The 17,740-nt window shown below is 42.3% G+C and overlaps 1 protein-coding gene across 1 annotated transcript in view; it reads left to right on the top strand.

Moving 5' to 3' along the window:
• MAP4 (microtubule associated protein 4) overlaps positions 1-17,740 on the top strand; it is a 268,981-nt gene that overhangs the window by 85,904 nt on the left and 165,337 nt on the right. The window contains exon 3 of the mRNA XM_045004160.1: positions 11,971-12,230. Within this exon, the coding sequence (XP_044860095.1) occupies positions 11,990-12,230 (241 nt within the window). The 5' untranslated portion in view covers positions 11,971-11,989. The remainder of the gene's footprint in view (positions 1-11,970; positions 12,231-17,740) is intronic.

Below are 17,740 nucleotides of genomic sequence, written 5' to 3'. Positions count from 1 at the left end.
AACAGAAAATACTTCCACGGACAACAGCTGCTTAACTGTTTCTGAAATGTTTGGATTGGACATAAACCGAGGCTTTCCTTACAATCCAAGAGATATGGGGACACATTGGTTTGCAGGCCATCTGGAGTTGGCTTTAGGCTGAGTAAGCATCTTTATTATACAAGGGCAGATGAATGTTAGTAGGGCCTATATTTCAAGTCAGTAATAGTTTCCATCTGAGTACGAGGATGGCCATGATTTACTATTCTGGGCAGTTCTAAACTCTGTTACTGAGAGGAAGCTCTGCTAACAAATAACTCAAGACTTTGAGACTAATACAAATAATAAAAAGGATGCTGATGTCTTCACTGGCTGAATGAAAACTGCAAGCTGGTGGAAATATTTTAGTATTTTGATCAACAGTTGATTGCAATGTGTGCTCAGAGGACTGTGTGGTCACGAACACATGGAAGTGTGTAAAAACAGGGGGCTGAGCCATTTTTGGGACTTGTCTAAAAATAATTGTTCAAATTGATTGTTATTCACAAAATGAAATTACGAGTCTTAGGACTTGTTGTATTGGTATTGACCTGGAATAGAAGATAGTATTACTGGAATGAAAAGTCTGTGACTCCTATGAGGTATACTTTGTGATGGTCATGGTTAGAAACAAATGCCAGGAATCGGGTTTCCATCTGTAAATAGTGTGCATTTCTAGCCCCAGTTCTGTCATTCATAGATTGTAAGGCCAGAAGGGACCTCTGTGATCATCTAGTCCAGTGGGTTTCACCCTTTTTTCATTTGTGGACCCCTAAAAAGTTTCAAATGGAGGTGTGGACCCTTTTGGAAATTTTAGACCATAGGTTGAAAACAACTCATCTAATCTGACCACCTGCATAACACCAAGCCATAGAGCCTCCATGAAATAATTGCTGTTTGAACTAGAGCCTATATGTTAGAAAAACGTCCAATCATGATTTAAAAATTGCCAGTGATGAAGAATCTGCCACAGCCCTTGTTATATTGTTCCAGTGCTTAATCACTCTCACTGTTAAACTGCACCTTATTTCTAGTCTGAATTTGTCTAGTGTCAGCTTCCAACCATTGTATTTTGGTTTGCTAGATTGAAGAGCCCATTATCAAATTTTTGTTCCCTATATGGCTACTTATAGACTCTGAACCCTTAATCTTCTCTTTAAATAGATTGAGCTCCTTCTGTTTACCAAAAAAGAAAGATCAGGGACAGTGAGGGTCTGCTGCTCAATGAAGAAGATAAGCTGGTAATGGAAGGTGATAGGAAGGCAGAACTGCTCAATGCCTACTTTGTTTCAGTCTTGTCACAAAAGATGTGACTGGATGACTGGTAAAGTTACCATAGACAATAAAGGGGAAGAGATGCAGATCAGGATAAAAACACATCAGAGATCCTCTGACTAATTTGAATGAACTCAAGTCAGCAGGGCCTGATGCTATTCACCCCAGGGTGCTGAAGGAATTAGCTCAAGAAATCTCAGAATCATTCATGGATGACAGGAGAGTGCTGGAAGACTGGAGAAGGGTTAACATAGTGTCAGTCTTTAAAAAGGGGAAAAAGGAGAAGCTGAGGAACTATAGACCAGTCAGCCTGACCTTGATACCTGGGAAGCTACTAGACTCTAGTAACTAGAGCAATGTCTAAAACATTCAATTTGCCAATACCTGGAGCATGGTTAGATGCAACAAATTCTGCATCTTGGCAGCGGGTTAGACTAGATGACTCTTGCAGTCCCTTCTGACCTTATGATTCTACCACCACAAAGCATGTTTTCTAATCCTTTAATCATTCTTGTGGCTCTTCTCTGAACCCTCTCCAATTTATTAGCATCCTTCTTGAACTACGGTTACTAGAACTGGATGCAGTAGTCCAATAATGGTCACGCCAGTGCTAAATACAGAGATAATATAACCTCTCTACTCCACCTTGAGAGTACCCTATTTATGCACCCAAGGGTCTCATTAGCCTTTTTTGGGCCACACCACAAAAGCTTTAGGGGGGAGGGATAGCTCAGTGGTTTGAGCATTGGCCTGCTAAACCCAGGGTTGTGAGTTCAATCCTTGAGGGGGCCACTTAAGGATCTGGGGCAAAAAAACAGTACTTGGTCCTGCTAGTGAAGGCAGGGGGCCAGACTCAATGACCTTTCAGGGTCCCTTCCAGTTCTATGAGATAGGTATATCTCCATATATTATTTTATATTAAATTATTAAAGCTTATGCCCAATACATTTGTTAGTCTCTAAGGTGCCACAAGGACTTCTCGTTGTTTTTGCTGATACAGACTAACACGGCTACCACTCGGAAACCTGTCACCATTGTACTGGGAGCTCATGTTCAACTTACTATCCACCATGACCCTTAAAATTTGTTCAGAGTCACTGCTGCCCAGGATAGAGTCCCCCATCCTGTAAGTGTGGCCTACGTTCTTTGTTCCTAGATGTATACACTTACATTTGACCATATTAAAATATAGATTGTTGCCTTGTCTCTAGCTTATCAAATGATCCAGATCACTCTGACGGTAACCTGGCCTCTTTATTATTTACCACTCCCACAGTTTTTGTGTCATCCGCAAACTTTCAGTGGTGATTTTGTTTTCTTCCGGGTCATTGGTTCTTGGCTTTATTTAATATTTTTATCAATCTCTGCAGGACCCACTGGAAACATACCTGCTGGAAAATAATTCCCTGTTGACCGTTACATTTTGAGACCTGTAATTGAGTCAGTTTTTAATCCATTTAATGAGAGTTCCATGTTGATTTTGTATCATTCTGGTTTCTTAATCAAAATGTTTTGTGGTACCAAGTCAAATGACTTCAGAAGTCTAAATATATTACATCAAAATTATTACTTTTATCAACCAAACTTGTAATGGTATTGAAAAGAAGATGTCAAATTAATTTGACAGGATTTCCATAAACCCATGCTGATTTGCATTAATTACAGTACACCTCCTTTAATTCTTGATCAAGTCCCATATCATTATTATTAATATTAATCAAATCCCATATCCCAGTCCATTTGTGACGTTCCTCTCTGGTGTTATCTGGACCAGTGATCTGCTAGGTCACTCCAATCCTTGACTCTCGGAGCCAGCCTTACCCTGCTCTGCTGTGAGAACCTCCACTCCTGGGCTGTTCACGCACAGTCTCTGGCATGTAAGCTGCTCCTTGGGTTGTGCAATCAAATGACACTAGCCAATATCTCCGGTCCCAGACACAACTCTAGGAACCTCCATCTTGTAGTGCCCAGTTATGCCTGCTGGATGCTGCAAGCTTATATGAGTTTGTCAATTTAACAAAAAAATTTATATGTATCAGGCTTGTTATCCCAAGGGGAACCTCTGACACACTTCAAACCAAATGCACCGCTTCAGGTAGAATAAACAAACAAATTTATTAACTATGAAAATAGATTTTAAGTGATTATAAGTCAAAACATAAGTCAGATTTGGTCAAATGAAATAAAAACAAAACACGTTCTAAGATGATCTTAACACTTTCATTGCCCTTACAAACTTAGGGTATGTCTACACTATGAAATTAGGTCAATTTAATAGAAGCCGATTTTTTAAGAAATCAATTTGATACAGTCGATTGTGTGTGTCCCCATTAAGCGCATTAAGTTGGCAGTGTGCGTTCACAGTACTGAGGCTAGCGTCGACTTTTGGAGCGTTGCACTGTGTAGCTATCCCACAGTTCCCGCAGTCTCCGCCACCCATTGGAATTCTGGGTTGAGCTCCCAATGCCTGATGGGGCAAAAACATTGTCACGGGTGGTTCTGGGTACATGTCCTCAGGCCCCCCTCCCTCCCTTCTTCCCTCCGTGAAAGCAACGGCAAAAAATCGCTTCTTGCTTTTTGTCCTGGGTTACCCATGTAGACGACATACCACGGCAAGCATGGAGCCGCTCAGCTCACTGTCACCGTATGTCTCCTGGGTGCTGCTGGCAGACACAGTACTGAAGTGCTACACAGCAGCATCCCCTTGCCTTGCCTTGCAGATGGCAGATGGTGCAATATGACTGCTAGCTGTTGTCGTTCCATGGGTGCTCCTGGCCGACCTCGATTAGGTTGGTCGGGGGCGCCTGGGCACAGGTCGGTTGGTGGTGTCTGGACAAAAATGGGAATGACTCCAGGTCATTCTCTTCTTTAAGTTTCGTCTAATGGAGATTCAGTCCTGCCTGGAATATCATGCCAGCTGGAGGCTTCTGCCTCAGGCTGCCCTCCCAGTCGGCAGCACCGCATGGTCGCGCCTACCCCTTGCTCCCGTGGCTCATGAAGCCTGGACAGTAGTAAGGAGCAAGTGAATAATGGTGGTAGAATATGCATTTGGATGTTTAAAAGCTCGCTGGCTTAGTTTACTGACTCGGTTAGACCTCAGCGAAACCAATATTCCCATCATTATTACTGCTTCTGTGAGAGTAAGGGGGAGACGTTTATGGCAGGGTGAGAGGTTGAGGCAAATGGCCTGGCTTCTGATTACACGCAGCCAGACACCAGGGCGGTTAGAAGAGCACAGCAGGGCATGCTGTGCATCAGAGAAGCTTTGAAAACCAGTTCTTTGTTTCTTCTTGATGAAAACCCGCCCCGTTGGTTCACTCTACTTCCCTGTAAGCCAACTGCCCTCCCCTCCCTCCTTTGATCTCCGCTTGCAGAGGCAATAAAGTCGTTGTTTCAAATTCATGCATTCTTTATTAATTCGTCACACAAATAGGGGGATAACTGACAAGGTAGCCTGGGAGGGGTGGGGGAGGAGGGAAGCACATGGGTGGGGTAGTTGTAGGGGCACCCCCTAGAATGGCATGCAGCTCATCATAGAAGCGGCATGTCTGGGGCTCTGACCTGGAGCGGCCGTTTGCCTCTCTGGTTCTTTGGTAGGCTTCACGCGGCACTGCTGCGGGTCCCTGGTATAACCTCTGTCCTTTATGCCCTTGACGATTTTTTGAAAAAAAATCTCCTTTTGGAACGGAGTTTGGATAGCATGGATTCGTCTCCCCATACAGCGTTCAGATCCCGTACCTCCTGTTCGGTCCATGCTGGAGCTCTTTTGCGATTCTCGGACTCCATGGTCACCTGTGCTGATGAGCTCTGCATGGTCACCTGTGCTGATCAGCTCCCTACGCTGGCCAAACAGGAAATGAAATTCAAAAGTTTGCGGGGCTTTTCCTGACCACCTGGCCAGTGCATCTGAGTTGAGAGTGCTGTCCAGAGCGGTCACAGTGGAGCACTCTGGGATAGCCCCCAGAGGCCAACACCATCAAATTGCATCCACATTACCCCAAATTCGAGCTAGCAGAGTCGATTTCAGTGCTAATCCCCTTGTTGGGGAGGAGTACAGACATCGGTTTTAAGAGCCCTTTAAGTCGACAAAAATGGCTTCATCATGTGGACTGGTGCAGGGTTAAATCAATCTAGCGCTGCTGAATTCGACCTAAACTCGTCGTGTAGACCAAGGCTTGCTTCTCACCACAGGTTGGCTGGTTGGTCTTCAGCGAGGCTCTCCCCTTTGATCAGCGTTTCAGTCGCTTGGTGTGGTGTCTGTAGATGTCAGAGTCAGGTGAGCAGTTCCAAACTGACCAAAGGAAGGGGGGTGACTCCCCCGAGAGTCTAACAAATTCTTTTATTGCTGCCTAGGCCAGCATCCTTTGTTCCTGTGAGGCTGGGCTGGGTTTGTTGATTTAAAAGTGTCCAACTTTAGCAGCTGCTCTTTAATATCCTCCTCTTAGAAAGGAAAGTGTTTCATCAGCATGATATGTCCACATCTGATTTTTCTCAATCACAGAACAGAAATATTTATTAAAGACTTCGCTTTTCTGCATTATTGACAGTTCTACCATTTCTATCTAGGAGTGGACCAATATAATTGTTTTGTTTTATTCATAATATACTTTTAAACACTCTTTATGGTCCTTAACTCTGCTGCAGGGTATTGGACATTATAACTGCTTTCTGACTACAATTTTGCTTCTGTTACTTCAGTTTTGTGACATGGTTTTAGTAATGGCTATCCCATAAATTGCTACTTAAAGATTATAAAAGCAGCAAAGAATCCTGTGGCACCTTATAGACTAACAGACGTTTTGCAGCATGAGCTTTCGTGGGTGAATACCCACTTCTTCGGATGCAAGTGGTGGAAATTTCCTGGGGCAGGTATATATAAGCAAGCAAGAAGCAAGCTAGAGATAACGAGGTTAGATCAATCAGGGAGGATGAGGCCCTGTTCTAGCAGTTGAAGTGTGAAAACCAAGGGAGGAGAAACTGGTTCTGTAATTGGCAAGCCATTCACAGTCTTTGTTTAGTCCTGAGCTGATGGTGTCAAATTTGCAGATGAACTGGAGCTCAGCAGTTTCTCTTTGAAGTCTGGTCCTAACGTTTTTTTGCTGTAGGATGGCCACCTTAAGATCTGCTATTGTGTGGCCAGGGAGGTTGAAGTGTTCTCCTACAGGTTTTTGTATATTGCCATTCCTAATGTCTGATTTGTGTCCATTTATCCTTTTCCTTAGAGACTGTCCAGTTTGGCCGATGTACATAGCAGAGGGGCATTGCTGGCATATGATGGCATATATTACATTGGTGGAAGTGCAGGTGAATGAACCGGTGATGTTGTGGCTGATCTGGTTTGGTCCTGTGATGGTGTTGCTGGTGTAGATATGTGGGCAGAGTTGGCATCGAGGTTTGTTGCATGGATTGGTTCCTGAGCTAGAGTTACTATGGTGCGGTGTGCAGTTGCTGGTGAGAATATGCTTCAGGTTGGCAGGTTGTCTGTGGGCGAGGACTGGTCTGCCACCCAAGGCCTGTGAAAGTGTGGGATCATTGTCCAGGATGGGTTGTAGATCCCTGATGATGCGTTGTAGGGGTTTTAGCTGGGGACTGTATGTGATGGCCAGTGGAGTCCTGTTGGTTTCTTTCTTGGGTTTGTCTTCCAGTAGGAGGCTTCTGGGTACACGTCTGGCTCTGTTGATCTGTTTCCTTATTTCCTCGTGTGGGTACTGTAGTCTTGAGAATGCTTGGTGGAGATTTTCTAGGTGTTGGTCTCTGTCTGCGGGCTTAGAGCAGATACGGTTGTACCTCAGTGCTTGGCTGTAGACAATGGATCTTGTGGTGTGTCCGGGATGGAAGCTGGAGGCATGAAGGTAGGCATAGCGGTCGGTAGGTTTTCGGTATAGGGTGGTGTTGATGTGACCATCACTTATTTGCACCGTGGTGTCTAGGAAGTGGACCTCCCGTGTAGATAGGTCCAGGCTGAGGTTGATGGAGGGGTGGAAGCTGTTGAAATCGTGGTGGAATTTTTCCAGAGTCTCCTTCCCATGGGTCCAGATGATGAAGATGTCATCGATGTAGCGTAGGTAGAGAAGGGGCATGAGTGGACGGGAGTTGAGGAAGCGTTGTTCCAGGTCGGCCATAAAAATATTGGCATATTGTGGGGCCATACGGGTGCCCATAGCAGTGCCACTGATCTGGAGATATATATTGTCAGCAAATTTGAAATAGTTGTGTGTGAGGATAAAGCCACAGAGCTCAGCAACCAGTTGTGCTGTGGCATCATAAGGGATACTGTTCCTGACAGCTTGTATTCCATCAGTGTGTGGGATGTTTGTGTAGAGAGCCTCTACATCCATGGTGGCCAGGATGGTGTTTTCTGGAAGGTCACCAATGCACTGTAGTTTCCTCAGGAAATCAGTGGTGTCACGGAGATAGCTGGGAGTGCTGGTAACATAGGGTCTGAGTAGAGAGTCTACATATCCAGACGGTCCTTCAGTGAGAGTTCCAATGCCCGAGATGATGGGGCGTCCAGGATTTCCGGGTTTGTGGATCTTGGGTAGTAGATAGAATAACCCTGGTCGGGGCTCTAAGGGTATGTTGATTAGTTCTGGTGTTAGTGTAGGGAGTGTCCTGAGTAGATGGTGCAGTTTCTTAGTGTATTCCTCAGTGGGATCTGAGGGAAATAGCCTGTAAAATTTAGTATTGGAGAGTTGTCTGGCGGCCTCCTTTTGGTAGTCAGACCTGTTCATGATGACAACAGCACCTCCTTTATCAGCCTCTTTGATTATAATGTCAGGATGGTTTCTGAGGCTGTGGATGGCATTGCGTTCTGCACGACTTAGGTTGTGAGGCAAGCGATGTTGTTTTTCCACAATTTCAAATGTATACATTGAATGCTTCCGCCGACGTGCACAGGCAGAAATTGTGGAAAAACAACATCGCTTGCCTCACAACCTAAGCTGAGCTCTGTGGCTTTATCCTCACACACAACTATTTCAAATTTGCTGACAATATATATCTCCAGATCAGTGGCACCGCTATGGGCACCCGTATGGCCCCACAATATGCCAATATTTTTATGGCCGACCTGGAACAACGCTTCCTCAACTCCCGTCCACTCATGCCCCTTCTCTACCTACGCTACATCGATGACATCTTCATCATCTGGACCCATGGGAAGGAGACTCTGGAAAAATTCCACCACGATTTCAACAGCTTCCACCCCTCCATCAACCTCAGCCTGGACCAATCTACACGGGAGGTCCACTTCCTAGACACCACGGTGCAAATAAGTGATGGTCACATCAACACCACCCTATACCGAAAACCTACCGACCGCTATGCCTACCTTCATGCCTCCAGCTTCCATCCCGGACACACCACAAGATCCATTGTCTACAGCCAAGCACTGAGGTACAACCGTATCTGCTCTAAGCCCGCAGACAGAGACCAACACCTAGAAAATCTCCACCAAGCATTCTCAAGACTACAGTACCCACACGAGGAAATAAGGAAACAGATCAACAGAGCCAGACGTGTACCCAGAAGCCTCCTACTGGAAGACAAACCCAAGAAAGAAACCAACAGGACTCCACTGGCCATCACATACAGTCCCCAGCTAAAACCCCTACAACGCATCATCAGGGATCTACAACCCATCCTGGACAATGATCCCACACTTTCACAGGCCTTGGGTGGCAGACCAGTCCTCGCCCACAGACAACCTGCCAACCTGAAGCATATTCTCACCAGCAACTGCACACCGCACCATAGTAACTCTAGCTCAGGAACCAATCCATGCAACAAACCTCGATGCCAACTCTGCCCACATATCTACACCAGCAACACCATCACAGGACCAAACCAGATCAGCCACAACATCACCGGTTCATTCACCTGCACTTCCACCAATGTAATATATGCCATCATATGCCAGCAATGCCCCTCTGCTATGTACATCGGCCAAACTGGACAGTCTCTAAGGAAAAGGATAAATGGACACAAATCAGACATTAGGAATGGCAATATACAAAAACCTGTAGGAGAACACTTCAACCTCCCTGGCCACACAATAGCAGATCTTAAGGTGGCCATCCTACAGCAAAAAAACGTTAGGACCAGACTTCAAAGAGAAACTGCTGAGCTCCAGTTCATCTGCAAATTTGACACCATCAGCTCAGGACTAAACAAAGACTGTGAATGGCTTGCCAATTACAGAACCAGTTTCTCCTCCCTTGGTTTTCACACTTCAACTGCTAGAACAGGGCCTCATCCTCCCTGATTGATCTAACCTCGTTATCTCTAGCTTGCTTCTTGCTTGCTTATATATACCTGCCCCAGGAAATTTCCACCACTTGCATCCGAAGAAGTGGGTATTCACCCACGAAAGCTCATGCTGCAAAACGTCTGTTAGTCTATAAGGTGCCACAGGATTCTTTGCTGCTTTTACAGAACCAGACTAACACGGCTACCCCTCTGATACTTAAATATTATAGTGTCAGAAAACCAGTGCTTCATGTCAGCTTTCAAATGAAAGGATTAAAGTGTTTGTTTATAGCTCTAACTTTTCCTGAGACGGTGGCAGCTAACCTCAAGTGTCTGCAGAAGTAGAAATCAAGCCAGGTGGTGGCTGGAATTACATCACTCTTAGGTCTGCTCTCTTGTTACCTATCAGGGCTGGGACAAATACCAGGGTAAACTTTTCATAAGTGACATAGTATGCTTAGGATCTTAAGTTCCATTAGGTGCTTCTGAAAACTTGACCACAAATAGTTAAATGCCGTAAGCCTTTAAACATGGGACCTGGACCAAATCTTGTTCCTCAATTTTTTTCACTGTCCATTGTAACAGTAGGCAAGGGACTGGGAGCTAGAAGAAAACAAAAATCTGAAGTTGAAAGGCTTTCAGCTTTATAAACAATAGCTATTAAAGCTTTGTACACTTAAAAGATCACAGCTGCTCCTTGAACAGCCCAGTGCTGGAAAAGGAGTACTATTATATAAAGGTGTATATTTTGGCTAAAATCTTCAAACTTTCCAGTGCCTGCATGAACATAATTGGGTAAATAACAGTCTCTTGAAAACATGGGAATATACTGACGTATCTGTAACACTGCACTCCACTGGCTGGAATCAGGATTTCTCTGTGTCAGAAGCCATATACTCCTAACAGTTAACAGACTTTCTGCCACTGAAGTAGTAATGGCCTTTGCTTTGGTGCAGGAGGATCTGGGTTATGCTGTTGCCATAAAACTATGGTGAGCAGCATAGTGACAATTCTTAAGTCCTATGTAGCCAAATTACAATATTGACTGATATAAGTACCGTTTTAGTCAGCCATAATGGGTCTTGTCTGTCAGAATGCATAATGACCTTATATTGCTTAGGCATATGAACTTTATAATAAATTTTATAATATGTTGAGTGAATGTGGTGATTAAACGTCTACCTTTGTTGTTACACTTATACTAATTTTTCCTTTTCCATTTTTTCCTTCCTCATTTTTGTCTTGTATATGCTTTTTTAAAAAAAAAACACAATAGCTTACTAGATTTTTTAAAAAGGGAGAACTAAATCTTTAAAACAGCAGCAACTTTTTACACAGATTATCCATGCTTCTAAATGTGGAGCAAATCTATCTGAAGCTAATCCGGATTCAGTACGTAACAGTAAATGGTTAAAAAGTTGAAGTGAACTTAATTGAGTGTATTATGGGGTTTGAAATGTCCCCATTTAGATACCCCTGTGGTATATGTTTTTATTTCTGGCCATGCTTGAAGACATTCTTTGGATTGACAGGTCATATGAATGGGACTTTCAATACTTCTGTAGTACAGAGCAGTCTAAAAATTAGTCTGGAAAAAACAGCATTTGAAGATACTGTTGAACAATAAAGCTCAACTTTTTTTTCCCTTGCCTCTCATTGGTGCATTGCTCTTTAATCTCTTTTAAAATCCAGGAATCTACCCCACAAAGAGATCTTTGCTGTGTACCCAAAGAGCTTCTGCAGTAATCGGGTGGGTTGATTAATATAGGTTGTCTGCTGCCTCTCACAGAGAGCTACATTGAACACTGATCTACATAAGGGGAAAGGATTGAAATATTATCTCATTGAGTCATTAAACTAGGAGCACTGAGATTTTTAGCATTTAATTTATTAGCACTTTACCTTCCAACGTAAATGCTGGGAAGGGGAAAGTTTACAGTCACTAGCCAGGTCTGCTGAGGACAGAAACATGCTGCAGAACCTCTGTGTGGAAGGGATGAAAAGCAACACTGAGATTTAAGGTATACACCAGAGATTATGTAAAACATAATCTCCATAGGGGAGGCTGGGTGGAGTCCTGCCCAAGAACTAGATTGCCTTGTGTCAGTTGTTTTTCTGCTGCTGAGGATACTGAATTAACTCTCGGCTCTGGAGGACACACAAGAGAACAAAATGTAAGATTAGGCTAATTCTTAGTTGCTAGCCATCTAGTAGTTTTTGTTTTATGATCTGATTGCGAACATTATATGAAGTTTAATGTGGATCATACAGTAAAAACACTTGATTCAGGAGAACTGTGTTGTCTTTAATTTTGTTTTCTGGGCATCTGGGAATTACAACACTGTGAAGGCAGGTGAACACAGCTGCCAGCATCAATCTCCTAGTAGTATTAGATCTCTTACTAAAAATATGATTTTTCTCATTCTTCAGGTTACAGAGGTGCTAAAGCATGGCTGACTTCGATCACAATCTCAGTCTTGCGGATGCTCTGACAGAACCACCAGCAGAAATTGAGGAAGAAGTGAAACGAGACTTCATTGCCACCCTGGAAGCAGAGAAATTTGATGATGTGGTTGGAGAAACAGTGGGTAAAACAGACTATATCCCCCTACTGGATGATGATGATGATGCAAAGGCTGGGAGCCAGGAACCAAAAAGCAAACCCCACACAGACGGTGGTCAGATAGAAAGTAAGTGTCTATAAGCATCAGACCAAATGGTTGCACCGTACATAAATATTACAATAAGCAGACAGTGGGTTCCATGCTGTTAGGCCTCTTAAAACTTTTTGTACACCGTTTTAAACTAAGCAATATCTAATGATTACACTTTGGGACTGGGAGTGAAGTGGTCTGGATTCTAATCCTGACTCTGCCTCTGTCTTGGTGTTTGATCTTAGAAAAAATCACTTACCCTCTGCCTTAATTTCCCAGTCTGTAAAATGGGGATACTTAACATTCCTAACTCCCAGGAACTGATATTATGGAGTTTAATGTTTGTAAAGTGCTTTGGCCTCCTCAGACGGAAGGTGCTACACGAGTATTAAATATTACTACATATGCTAAATATTTTCACCCCAAATCCCATAAATGTATAAGGGGGGGATATTATCCTTACTTTCTGTATGGAGAAACTGAGTCACAGAGGTTAAATCACTTGGCAGTGCTGCCCATAATGTCAGTGGTTAAATGAGGAATAGAATTCATGTTATCTGACAGTCTTGTGCTCTAACCACTAGACTGTACTGCCTTTCCAGCACTTCAAATTGTGCTTTGCATGCCTTTGGGTGAGGGGAGGAAAAGTTTAGTCTCTTGCTGCAGAAGCACATTTCACTATCTGTGTTTACAAACAGGTTTGGCATCATTCACTACTGACTTGGAAATTTTGCCAGCTCAAATGAATAGCAGACATAATCTGGTGATTATGGGGGGAAAATATCTGCTTTTTCCAGATGGGTGGATGAATAGACTTTTTTCTGGCTGAGTTAGAGGAAGGGACTGGGATTCAAGAACCTTGAATTCTGCTCCTTTACTCGGCCACTGACTCAGCATATACTTTTGGGCTAGTTCCTTAACTTCCCTGTGCCTGTTTCTGCAATTCTAAAATGGTGCTAAAACCCACCTATGTGAATCACTTTGTCATCCTCTCATGAAATGTGGTATGTAAATAAAAGCAAAGTACTCTCTGCCTCTAACGAGGTAACCTGCTCCTCATTGTGGAAGATTTACACTAATTTTGGTACTTATGAAGGTGGGTAAAGGGGGTGTATATAAAAGGACTAAAATGGTCATCAGTCAGAACGAGGGATGGTCGTAGAGTCCTCGTCTGGTGTGGCTTTGGACTGCACGTAGGAATTTGATCCACATCATACATTTTATTTTACATTATCTGAAAGTGTTAGGTGCTTTACAATACAGAACTAAAAAATGTGCCTGCTCTGAAAAGCTTAGTCTAATATTAGATATGTTGTGATGAGGGAGGGGGGATAAACGGGGAGGGTGAAGAGTGGGACGAGGAAGGATGAAGGCTGTGGCAAAACATCATGTGATTACTCAGATTAGTCATGTGCTCCTCTTGGTTTAATTAACAGATTTTTGTAATAGTAGATATTGACTTGTGCATTGTGGAAAAAATTGGGGGTGGGAAATAACTTTTTCACATTTATCTTCAAAGATTTAGTTTTGAAGAGTATCAGAGGGGTAGCCGTGTTAGTCTGGATCTGTAAAAGCAGCAAAGAGTCCTGTGGCACCTTATAGACTAACAGACGTATTGGAGCATGAGCTTTTGTGGGTTTTGAAGAGATTTTTCTGATGGAATCTCGTGAAGAATTTGATGTTCAAATACCCTTGAAGTAACTGGCAATGGAAATCATAAGCATTGTAGAGTCCCTATTTTGATGATGTTTTGATCTCTCCAAAGTAAGAGCCTGATTACTGTGGGTGCATAAACTAAAGCTTTTTTAGCTTTTTGTCGCTTTGTACATGCTTGGCTGTTAAGGCTTGTCTACCTCTGCAATCTCAAATGGTGTCAGTTTACTACAAGCCGTTCTTGGTTCTTGAGCCCATTATGTGCTACTTTTTTTTTCTTGAAGAGGTGTTGGGAGATCAACTTGCTTGTGAAAAAGACCGTGGTTTCTCATCAAAGCCACGTGTTATGACTGTTCAACAAATCTCCATTTAAAAAATGCTTTTGACAATATATAAGGTAGGGTTGAATATGTGCTACCTGCCACTGAGTAAATTCTGTAGAATAAATCAGACTTAAACACTGTGTGGCACTATGAAATGGCCTAGCTTGTAGAGAAGCATAAGGCTCTGTTTTAATGTTTGATTATAATATGAAGCTTTTGAGCACAGAAATTGCTACATAACATTCAGCAAGAGTTTCACATTCAAAGCTCTAGAATATGACTCCAAAACTGCTTTATTCTTTCATGAGGGAGGAAACTAACTTTAATGGATCAGACTTTTTTAACTCTCACTTGTTAATTTATTCATGTTAAAATGCTGGAATGTGTTTCCACAGCAGGATCTTTGCTGCTGATATTGACTTTCCTCAGTCAGAAATGAGTTTAGTCATATTTCATGTCAGGATCCAGCTATTCCATCTCTGCTAAAGTTGTGGGTTTTTTTTAAATCCATGAGCCAGATTAGATGAGCTTAACAAACAGTCAGATGGGCCCCAGCATGGACTTGTGTGAACTGTATGAATACTGAGGGGTGGGTAAGAGAAGAGAAGGGGTAATGAGAATAGCAGTATAGTCAGATGGGAATTTGTCTCAAAGTGAGACTAAATGTTAATTTTAAAAAACCCTCAAGTGGTGCTTTCCCCATTGGGATATCAATTCCTAGGAAGTTTTAGACTATACCTAGCAAGTGGCTGGATATAATTTGGCAAATTCCAGGTAATCCTCTTACTACGTTGTGATCTTTACATAATGCTGGAGGATTGCTTTGGGTGTGTACAAAGCCTTCTGTATGTTTTGCAGCTAGGGTGACCAGATAGCAAGTGTGAAAAATCAGGACAGGGGGTGGGGGGTAATAGGCCTCTATATAAGAAAAAGCCCCAAATATCGGGACTGTCCCTATAAAATTGGGACATCTGGTCACCCTATTTGCAGCTGGCTGCTGTGTCTACCTGTTTAATCTCAATCTTTTGGCCCAAAATCCAGGCTTTTGGAGGAACTCTCAAATCTTCAGGGCTTTCAGTGGTGATGTAGCCCTAAAGGCTGTAGCAGTGAAAATGACATTGAATTGAAGTCTAGATAGCTTGTGAAGATAGTGGGTTTTTTTAAGCCCTGCATTGTTCTGATTCATCTAAAGTGAATTATATATATTATCCTGTTTGGAAAATATTTAAATCTTTAAATCCAATTTTTTCAAATGATAGGCTTTGGGTGGGTGTGGGTGTTAGCTGAGAAGTAAATGTCAAGCTTTAATACCTGACTGCAGACAGGTATGCTGTCAGCTGCTTGCTTCCAAGTACACGGTGCTGCTTCAAAACTTGATACTATTGCTACTTTCAGAAGTGAGGGAAGAAAGCTATGCTCTGTTTTACTCCTTTGAGTGTGTATACATGGCAAAAATCATATCCCTTCCTCCATCCCAATCGCCAGCTTGTCTATCATCCTAGATTCAAGTCCTCAAATGGCCACCAGAGGGCTTGATAGTACTAGACTATGGTAGAGTGGACACACATTGCTGCATATCAGAGCAGATGTCCCCTCCCACATAAGGAAATAAAGCACATATCTGGGGCCTGCAAGCTTGAGATCAAACCACAAAATTTCCCTTTCCTTTCCTTCTATCTTTCTCCACAGTAGCAATAGGTGCCTTCATTGCAGAAGGCTGCAGGCTTCCTGTAAGTTTGTACTGTGCTTTTGCAAAGGACAGCAAATGTTCCTTAAGTGCATCCTAAAAGCTGCATATTTAATTGATCTGAGAATTTCCTTAGTCTCAAAATGGGAATCTGAAAAAATCAGTCAGTCAATGGATGTAGACATCTGGATTGTATCTATACTGCTAATATTCTCCATATATACATAATTAATTTTTTTTCTAGAGGGCTGGTAAAACCTCTAGCATTGGTAAGAATTGTTACATTTCATTATTGCAGACAATGAAGTATCCCACAGGATTGAAATGAAAAGCTTTTTATCTGTTTCGGTATTCCAGGCAGCAATTCTTATGTTGCTGTCAGGAACTTGGCAATCAAATTAAATACAGTTGAAAGTACTGCAGGTGATACCTTGATTCTTTAAATGTTCCTATCCTGCTTTTTTCCTTTGTACTTTTCATAGTATATATTTCGGTTAATAAAGAAGCATCCAAAACTTTGGCTAAAGGGGGTGTATTGGCAACTTGACAGGAGGTTGAGGGCAGTACTTAATTTGCATGAAGGACGGCAGATTTTAGCTGCCCCTCTACGTAAGCAAAGCTGCAGAAACTGCAGATGTAGCATGCAGTACTTAGTCTTGATCCAGGCATACGGCCTGCTGCTGGTGATCTCTGTGCTGCGTATTAAAGGTGAAGATTGTTGCAGACTATTCTGTAGAACTCCACAGGTCCTATGTTAGATCCACAGCTAAAAATGTGCTTTTTCTTAGGAGAGAGAAGAAAAAGTGCCTTCAATATTGTCTTGGAAATCTAGACATGATACTCCAGTTTCTGTAGCATGTTGTAAAATGAAGGCAGTAGAGGGCTTATTTCCGACTTGGAGAAGTTAATATAAACGTTGCTACAGTGCACAAAGCAGAACAAGGAAGTTCTAGCACAATTTTTATATTGGCTAGCGTCACACAGTTGTTTTAAATGTCACTAGTAGAGCACAATGTGAGAGACCCTAAATAGTTTTTTATATTTAATCTGGTTGTGATTGTTTCCTTAGTAGTTAGAGAGTCAAGGTGGGTGAGGTAATACTTTTAGTGGACCAACTTCTGATATTACCCACCTGATATGGTTAGAGCAGCTATCCAGGAGTAATAGAATCATAGGACTGGAAGTGACCCTTGAGAGGTCATCTAGTTCAGTCCCCTGCACTCATGGCAGGACTAAGTATTATCTAGAAACTGCCTTAGCAGCAACATTTTAAATGAATGTGAGGGGGCAAGATTGTAGCAGTTAAGACCTGAGATAAGTTTTCATGGTATTGACAGTGTAGATTAAAGCCAATCATAGGGGACACTAATTCTCTGAGGTTTAGGATCCAATTAAATGTATTGCAGAAAATACATTTTAAAAAATTATACTTTTTGTGTTTCAGCTTTTGATAAACCATAGCAATTCAGTGAAGTCTAAGTGGGAGTACTCTATTATTAAAACTTGACTACATCCATTTTGCTGTGAAAATTCACAGGTGCAAGGCATATGATCATGTATAATCTAAATGTTTGGCACTTTTATTGCTATTGTCATATGACCAAGGGCAAAAATTCATATGCATATTTGCATATACCTGATGCTATCAACACTGCACCTGTACTCGTTTTTTTTATTAAAGTCATGTGATAGATAGCCATTTTCTTTAAGCCCTGGATCCTGGAGGCATGTGATTGAGTGTCTTGGTTTTCATTTAAAATAAAAAAGAAGTTAGTCCTCCTGGTTGCAGATAAAAACTTGAAAACAGGATGCAAATGTATCCAAAAGACTCTCACCAGAAGGCAAATAAAAAGCCTCAAATTAATAATTTTCTTAAATCTCAT

Source organism: Mauremys mutica, chromosome 2 (genome assembly GCF_020497125.1).
Source record: "Mauremys mutica isolate MM-2020 ecotype Southern chromosome 2, ASM2049712v1, whole genome shotgun sequence".
Lineage (NCBI taxonomy): Eukaryota > Metazoa > Chordata > Testudines > Geoemydidae > Mauremys > Mauremys mutica.
The sequence above is the reverse complement of the archived record's forward strand: the minus strand, read 5'-3'. Positions and strand labels throughout refer to the sequence as shown.